The sequence below is a fragment of the Rhamphochromis sp. 'chilingali' genome, assembly GCF_963969265.1.
Source record: "Rhamphochromis sp. 'chilingali' genome assembly, chromosome: 10".
Taxonomy (NCBI): domain Eukaryota; kingdom Metazoa; phylum Chordata; class Actinopteri; order Cichliformes; family Cichlidae; genus Rhamphochromis; species Rhamphochromis sp. 'chilingali'.
Genome location: NC_137937.1, coordinates 9,430,419 through 9,439,767, shown reverse-complemented (window position 1 = coordinate 9,439,767; position 9,349 = coordinate 9,430,419). Strand labels below are relative to the sequence as shown.

At 36.6% G+C, this 9,349-nt stretch overlaps 1 protein-coding gene across 1 annotated transcript; it reads left to right on the top strand.

Moving 5' to 3' along the window:
• The first annotated feature begins 1,444 nt into the window (after positions 1-1,444).
• Positions 1,445-8,322, top strand: LOC308403885 (uncharacterized protein). The gene is made up of 7 exons (XM_080893681.1): positions 1,445-1,942; positions 2,022-2,289; positions 2,546-2,692; positions 2,788-2,864; positions 3,840-3,946; positions 4,393-4,838; positions 6,422-8,322. Exons 1-7 carry the CDS (start codon positions 1,611-1,613, stop codon positions 6,725-6,727), a joined length of 1,683 nt encoding a protein of 560 aa, XP_080749807.1. The 5' UTR covers positions 1,445-1,610; the 3' UTR covers positions 6,728-8,322.
• The last annotated feature ends 1,027 nt before the right edge of the window (positions 8,323-9,349 follow it).

Genomic DNA, 9,349 nt, shown 5'->3' with positions numbered 1-9,349 from the left:
CTGAACTGGACCTCTCCACTGGGTTTGTGTTGTTGGTGCCTTTTGGAGCATTTTAATGGAATACCTGAAAATAATATGGCCTGCTGCGCAGTACAGTTTTTTCAAGAAGTTTGTGCAACAGTTTTGATAAGTTCAGTTGTTGTGTTTTATTTGGCTGTTTACACTATATGAATTCAATGATGAAGTTTTTTTATATATGAAAACATAATCAAACATAATCTGGTCCTTATCAGGTCCTCAGATAAACAAATTATACTTTGTTATTATGTATTTAACAGAAAAATTAGCAAAATGCAAAAGCAGTGAAAAACTAAATGCATGTATTCCATATGTATCAACCAGGAGCTGATAATCAAATGCACTTAATTAATTAATCTGTAGCAAACGTAACCAACTTTATAAAATCAGACGTTTTGACAGTTTTCTTGTGCCTTGAAGTGGAAAACATTTAGTATAGCTGCCAATCTTACTAGGAGTGCATGTCCCAGTGTATGAATAATGGGTGTGCTTAATAGACAGCACGTTGTAATATATCGTTATATCATGTGTTGCTGTTCATCTCTCTCTCTGTGTGTGTGTGTGTGTGTGTGTGTGTGTGTGTGTGTGTGTGTGTGTGTGTGCTGTACCCATATAATTAGCCGATATCTAATAGCACTCCACCTCCTGGTCCAAATTTGACCAAATGTTGTATAAAACTGGTTTCTGGACTTCCATTTTGAAGTCCAGAAACCAGTTTTATACAGTCTATGGACAAATCACACCCTCAAGTACAAAACCTGTCCCAATTCAAACACAGAATGGAACAAAAGAGTTCTCTTGTAAATCAAGGTTTTATACATTTTTTGTGTGTTTGTATGCTACTTCTCATAAATGATCTTTTACAGAAGATGCGATCTCACAGATCCATTGTTGGGTTCTTAACCTCTTAATCCCCCTTTTTAACCTCTGAATTCTACAAGTTAACCCTAATACGGGAAAATGCTATGATTTAAATATAATTTTATAGAAATGATAACGTGATTAGGGTAACTGTAAATCACAAATAAATACACTCATTTTAGTGTCTTAAATACTTTTTTCCTCCTGTGTCACAGCCGTATTTGTGTTAAAATAAGAAAATAGTATAAAATAGGAAAATAATTATTTAGGAAAAAAAAGTAATTTTTAGTGACACTTTGAATAATTTCATATTTATGGCGATGTTGCATATTGGTGCTGTATTATAAATGGCAACTTAAAAAAAATAATAATAATAATTTTAAAGTGAGCCAAGTCTTGGTTGTTTGTATATCTCAGTGTTGTTCGTGTGTAATGTGCTGTTTTGTTTTGTGATTAATAAAGTTGAATTTCACTCAACATAGGACAGCACTTTTCTCCACATAAATAAACCCCACCCACTGCCGAGTGTCACAAGGAGTTCAAACGTGTCAATAAGCAAATCGGCTTCGACACAAGCTGGGAGGCATTAGAGAGTAGTGGACCTTCGGCTGATAAACAAGTATAACAGCTGTTTGCTCTAACACGCTTTGCTGATTTTGTTTTTATGTGCAACTGTTTTTATTTTGTATAAAATTGTAAGGTCTTCCTAATAAAGTTTCTCTTTGGAAACCATGCGCACTTTCTCTGAGCTGTGCGTCTCAGCAGCGGTGCCTCAAACTTTTCCAGGAGGAGATCCGGCTCCCTGCGCGACTCTCCTGTCCGGATTCACTTTGTTCCCAATTGCATCCACGGGAGGACCGCCAAACCGAAGCCTGGATTCCAGTGTAGATCCGATCCTTCGCACATCTACGCCGGAGAGCTCTGCGCTATTTTCTCGGCCTCGTGAACTTGTGGAAATCGAGGAAACAGCAGAAGATGAGCCCAAACTTTATTTAGAAGCCAGTGAGCTTTGGAGACAGTTCCACAAATGCGGAACAGAAATGGTCATTACAAAATCTGGGAGGTAATTTTCTAACATTTACGCATGAATGGAAAGGTGTTGATGAATGCGTGCTTCCTGTCACGGTCTCTTCTCCTCGCAGACGTATGTTTCCGCCGCTCAGGGCCAGGTGCACGGGGATGGACAGAAAAGCCAAATATATTCTCCTCATGGACATCGTGGCAGCTGATGACTGTAGATATAAATTCCATAACTCACGCTGGATGGTGGCTGGCAAGGCGGACCCCGAGATGCCCAAACGCATGTACATCCACCCGGACAGTCCGGCTACGGGAGAGCAGTGGATGTCCAAAGTGGTCAACTTCCTCAAGCTGAAACTAACCAACAACATATCAGACAAGCATGGATTTGTAAGTTTTCACCTAACACCTTGTTTTAAAGGTGGCTTTGAACAACCACCATGCTGTCAAAGAGCGCATCAAGACGTGCTGTTTATGGTCTTTTAGTGAGCAATAACACAGAAATCCAGTAAATTCGCTCAATGCGTAAAGTAGCTTGGGGGTGCTGGGAAATTCTTTTCACTTAAGTGTTACTAACGCTTTCCTTTTATTTTTGCTATGCACTATGCTTCCAATTTTGAGTTTTTCTAATTCTTTTCATTTGCAGACAATTCTCAACTCGATGCACAAGTACCAGCCCAGGTTTCATATAGTAAAGGCAAACGACATCCTAACGCTGCCTTACTGCACTTTTAGGACATATGTGTTCTCTGAGACTGAATTCATCGCAGTTACAGCTTACCAGAATGACAAGGTAAGGAATTCTCTTCCCTAGAAAAAAGTGGAAAGGAAGGTGAAGACTTTGAGTCTGCAATCATAAAGAAATGTTTCTTTTGTATCAAATATTAGATCACACAGCTGAAAATAGACAACAATCCTTTCGCCAAGGGATTCCGAGATACTGGCAATGGAAGGAGAGAGAAGAGGCAAGTTATTTCTTATAAGTTACAAAAAAAGAAAATACTATGTACATGTTTGTTTCTATATGAAACCAAACCCTGCAGTACCTTGTTGTGGTTGTGTAGAAGTACAAAAAGGAGTAAATGAAAATTATATGTATTGGTGATAACAATGATATTAAAAAATGAAACATCATGCCAATAACATGATAACATGTGCTTATATAACTGTTTTTTCTCAAACAAAGTTAAAACAATAAACAAAGTCATCAATTAATTTTACTTATAGCATTATGGACACTTTTTTTCATTCTTTCCTAGAGACATCTAGGAAAATACAAAACAAAACCTAAACAAAATTTCCTCAAGTGTATTTTTTATGTGTTATTTATCCTATTTTGTTTGTGCAGTTTTAATTTCTCAACTGGAAATTCAATTTCAGAGTGTTCTCTACTAAAAGAAATCTGAATCCAGGTAGCTGTGACAATTCTTTTTACTGCTAGAGGAGTCAAATGTGCATCTAAAACCTCATGAAGTAATCACAGAGTATAATTATAAACTCAGTGCTAACATCCCCACATTTCTTGAAAAAACACAGACACTTTGGCCTCAATTTGGTAACTGCAGCCATCAGTATTTGTAAAAAAAAAAAAAAAAAAAAAAAAATTGTTGCTTTAGAAGAACATTTTTTCCCAGTAAGCCACTAATCTTGTTTACGGAATATTACTATAAATTTTAGCTTCCCATTAAAAAAGGTCAAATGTGTCTTTGCATGCTTTGCTTTACAGAATGTCTCTTTTACTCTAGGACGCCAAATTTCACACATAAAATCTGTTTCTGAGCTTCTGAGTTAAAAACAAAACAAAACTGCGGAAGTTCCGTTTTTTTACGACTGAACACCAAAGTAATGTCAGTTTGAACAAAACTGCCACAAGTCACTATTACTCAGCAATGATACGGGTGACCTTTTTCTTCTTATTGTGTTGTTCTTGGTTATATCAGGAAACTACAACACTCATCCCACAGCTCTAAAGAGACACAGCTGACTGACGTGAAACATGAACCTGTAAAAGACTCTCCACAGCATTCACACAATTCCAAGTCTTCAGGTGAGCGAATTCACCACTTCACCTGCGCAGTATTCATAATGTCAGTGCAACCCCTATGCTATAAAAAACACAAAAGCTTACAGAACTAAGAAAAGGGTTTAAAAACGTGATGACCATGATTACCGTTGACTTTTCACAGTTTTCGTGGTATTTTAATTTTGTTAATACGATATGATTGGCTCAGTTATATATACACTTAATAGAAGATTAAAAAAAATAAGTACACTTAAAGTTAAACATATTTTAACTTGAATTATCTTTGCTAAACTAACTTTGTATATGAGTGACCTATATATATATATATTTTTTTTAACCTGTATTCAATATTTATAGGCTGTGTTAAGACAGTGATCTGACATTATCCCATACAATGGAATTTTGTTGAATTTTTGTTGTTTGAACAAGTATGAATATGTCTTGTTTCTTGTTTATTTTGGTTTTGCAAGATCCCCACGAGAGTGACAGTGATAAGGACACAAATTCTGAGGAGTTTCCTGGAGAAGAGATGTGTGAAACACACCAGGAAAAAGAACCAGAGCCAAAGGTTTCCATCACAGAAGCAACCATGCAGACTACAGCCAGGATCCACAAAGATGTGGACCTCGGACAAAGTCATGTCAGCAGCCTAACAACTGACCAAGCAAATCGCTGCCAGAAACAAGATGCAAGGACGGAACAACTGTCTGATGTCTCCACCGGTTTTGCATACAGCTGTGCTTATTCTCCAGAATTAAACAGATATCTGTGGGATCCCAGTGTTTCAAATGGCCTTTTCCACTCATCTCGGCTGAACACCTGGCACAGCTGTGCCAACGTGGAGAGAGTAGTGCCATGTGGATTGAGTCCAGCACTGACTCCTCTTCCTATTAATCAACAACATGCAATGGCACAGGTACATAGCAACACAAAACACAATTTGAAAGCTATATCCAATGACTTCTGCATAACCTTAAAAAAATCCATTAGGGCACCCATAGCCTTTAAGTGCCTGTCAAAGTGAGGCATTAAGGCTCACATGATGAGACTTAGAGCATAGGAAGTATTATTAGTAATCAAACTTAAAGAATGGTGTGTTTTAATACTTATTATGCATACTACTGTAGGTAGCATTTAATTGTTGTAAAAAGTGCAGATTTAGCCTATTTTAACTGTTAACTTATACTTTATTTACTTATCTTTTTTACTTTAATTCAACTACAGAGTAAATATGAACAGACACATGAAGCACAAATAGTGTTTTTTATAGCAAAACTTAGTGCATTTTCCATTGGTCATGTTTTTAAGGTGCTTACTACCCAGAATGCACAACAAGTCTTATATCTGTTAAAAAAATGCAGTCAGCATTTCCAAAGAATGTATTTCCAAAGGCTGGAGAGAGGCGCTTTGACCCTCATGTGACTGCAACTTTTTGAAGAGTCTTTCTGACCGGTCATACATGTACAGACTGGCACACTCCACATTTAATACTAAAAGAAACACAAAGGACAAAGCACTGGTTATGTTTTAACAACATATATAGCTGGTTTGTCTGCACAGGAACCTTAAAGGTTGGAAAGGATAATTCACTGTCAACTAGTGTGTTACCTCACTGTGGTCTCATTGGTTATCCTAATTTAAGTAAATATAGCCCATTAATTAATGTAGTGAAGAGCAGAAAAGTAGGATGTCAGATTTTATTTTCAAAGTTGTAAATTTTTTATTAAAATGTCTCATAGTTGTGCATAACTAGACATCCCACCCCCTCCCTCACCCTGCAACCCTGAAAAGGATGGGTAGAAGAGAATGGATGGATGGATGTTGTTCATAATTTTAAATAATAAAAAATTATATTTTTCTACAAATCAAAAGGATTATTTTAAAGAAATTACAGCATAATTACTTGCAAGTTTAATGAAGAATGTGTCTGCTTTTTACATTCTGTAAGTACCCTCATGTTTTATTTTTAACTCATGCTATAGATAACTGAGAAAATTGTCTTCATCTGTATTTTTTTTGACTTAACTTCATATTGTTTGAACTACTTTTTAAGTTTCCAGAGGCTGTGGATATGCCTTAGTTTAGTTTAGTATTTCAAACGGTTTCCAAAGGGATTTGCAGAGTTTTCTATTTTTAAAAAATGCGTCTATATAGATACTCTATATAACTGAATAGCTATAGTTGCAGAATTACCTGCATTTAAGTACCCCTGGAAAAATGAGTAGACAAGTACAAGTAGGAATTCTTTGAATTTTTTTTTTTTTAATTAACACTAAAATGAAAGCCATTCCTATTATTACTTGATCTACTGTACTTTTAGGTTTTTAAAAATAATACACAATACAATAAATACTCATGTAATGTATTTACACTTCTAGAGCATTATGTGTGTTGTAGGTTTTTTTCAGTCTTTCTGGACTGAAAACCACTCTTGACCTGGACTGTTGCTGTCCATGATCCTCGGATAATCTTTTCTATCTATCTTATTCTTGTTATCAGGACCTGATGAGCCTTTCACACTTTGGAGGATTTCTGTTTTATCCTAATTCCAGCTTCTTAGCAACATCGGCCCACTACCTCAACCCACAAGGGCAGTCCAGATTGGATTTCAGAGGCTGTCCAAGCATCCGCAGTCGGGATTACTTCTCCTCTCCGGCAATATTTTCATTTGTTCCTGCAGCAAGTGGCAGTTTCAAATATCTCACCCCCGATTGGCTTACATGGCCTAAGATGGAGGAAAAGACAGAGCAGGAAGTGACTGGAGCCAGGATAAGTAAAGAACAGTGGGAGTCTACTGACCTGTGAGGGAGTTCTGCTGCTTGTTAGTGTCCCTGCATGTGGTTGTTGAGGTTGTTTCCATAACCTTCTAAATTCCTTATTTGGTGCTCTTTTAAACTCATAAGGAATGGTTGTGTATCTCACAAGTCATCAGCAGCTTTGATGAACAGGTAACAAAGACTTTTCATTACAACAAAATACACCCTACAATATTCTAGGGTGTGTTTTTATAGAAACTCTGCTGTCTGATGCATTATATGCTTATCTAATGCCTCCTTAATGCAGGTTCATGTTGCTTTGTGAATGAGGTTTTGCCAAATAACGAAAGTAAAATACATCAACACAATGTCTGAAACAATGGGGGCTGTCTCCATTTGTTAGTTTTCCCCTCCAAAGAACATAAATCTAAATACATTTGTTTTGCATTTGTAATCAGAATCTGATAACCACTCGGCGCAGATCTGTATTCTCTGTCTCACCTCTTGCTCACCCCAAATGTAAGCGTACCACACTGTCTAAAAGACTTGAGCCTTTTACTGCATCTACAGTGTGTTTGGGATCCCTGTCATGCTGAAAAACAAAGTGGTTAGCCAATTAGACCCTCTCCAATTGGTTGTGCATGGCGGATGATAATCTGAACCCTCTTTTCTGTGTTCCATCAATTTTAACATGGTCCCCTGCACCACAGGCTGAAACTGAGACCCCACTGTGTTTTACAGATAGCTGTAAACACTCACTGTTGTACCTCTGTCATTATGTTTTCTACATACTGACAAATGATGAACCAAAAATTCCAAATTTGGATTCCTCACTCCATGAGACCGTTGGATGCTGATTTTTAGTCTAGTTTGTTTTTGTTTAATTTGGCACACCTCAGCCCTTTCTCCCTGTTTCTTTTCCTTAAGAGTACATTTTTTTGACAGCCACCCTTCCACTCGGATCACATCTGATGAAGTTTCAGAGAACAGTAGATGAATCTTAGTGACATTACTTCTTTTAGACCTGCCACTACTTCTTTTGTCTTCCACTTGTCTAGAGTCCTCAAATCACAACAAACTTCCATGTACGTATGAGAAACAGTTGGTTGTAGTGAATGATGGTGATCCTTGGTGGTGCTTGTTTCATACCTGAAATCAAAATGGTAGTTGGTGTTGAGGTTTAAGTTTTTTTTTTTGTTTTGTTTTTTTTAATGTTTCGTATACATATATTTTAGTACGATTAAAAATAAAAAATGGAAGCCTAACTCGTCTTTCAACCTCATCTATTGAAAACATTACAATTTTCATAAAATTTACTTTATTTTGGACTACAGCTCCATAGGACCCAATTCATTCTGATGAGTGCCTCTGAAACTGGGGATTCAGAGATGAGTTCTTCAGTATTTAGAAGTTCTTTGAAGATATTTTGATTTTGCCCATTTTATATGTGCAGTATACTGCATGGTGGTAAAATCTACGTACTTTGCTAACCAACTTTGTTGGCTTTGACACAGCTCATTTACATGTTCTTAAATACTGATTAAAATATTGAAGCTTGACTGTCCTTGCATCTAGTATTCTTGTTGTGGAAATGTAAAATGTAAATTAGTTAATAAATAACATCTTAGATCATGATTGAAATGATATGCTGTCTGATGTATTACATGAGTAATGATTTAATGACTCTATAAAGACATGCAGAACTTCTTGATGCTCACAACTTGTAATCGACCAGTCATTAGCCCAGGAGCATGCCCTGGGTAATCCATGTTTCTTACTCTAATAATGACCATAATTTATAATGTGAACTGCTTTTTTTTTTTTTTTATTCAATAGAATATGAAACTAGCCTCTAAAGTTCTGAAGGAAGTGTTTACTGAGGTCACAGAGAAAGGAAGCCAAGGGTTATTTACCCACAGTGTTCACCCAGGTTTTTCTGCACAAATAGTCCTCCATGTTAAAACACTATATCACCAAGATTTACAAAATAGACTTGATTTTTTTATTCAAAATGATTCAAGTGAGGGACTGAACTGATAAACCCAGCATGAAAGTGTTTACAGAGGTTAAGACAGAGCCACTTCCCACTAGACTTCAACAGAACCAGAAGTTTTTCTTACAACCACATCTATTGCCATCTGGTGGCCGTCAGATAGAATACAGGTTTAAGGGACTTCTGCATTGGCTTCCCCAATCTTCAGTTAACGTTATTCCAGGTAGTAAAGTTGTAAAAGTTGTTTAACTATATACAATGCAATACTCGTATACAATACACACATAAAACAATTCAAGTTCACAAACCAAAAAAACAAACAAACAATGTAGAGCCATTCAAGCATCACTAGCAAAACAAACCAATACATTTTTTGTACTTAAAAACACAGCTGCAGCTTGTTTATAGATACGAGTTGAGGAGGCACACCAAATGAAAATTCTGACTTGGATCTGTCATGATGAGCCTGCTCTATCCATGTATGTTTTTACTGCATCTGCAGTGTGTTTGGGATCCCTTCAGTGTTCCATCAATTTTGACATGGTCCCCTACACCACAGGCCGAAACAGAGAGCCAAACCACGACAGAGCCTCCACTGTGTTTTACAGATACAACTCACTATTGTATCTCTGTCATTATGTTTATATATATATATATATATATATATATATATATATA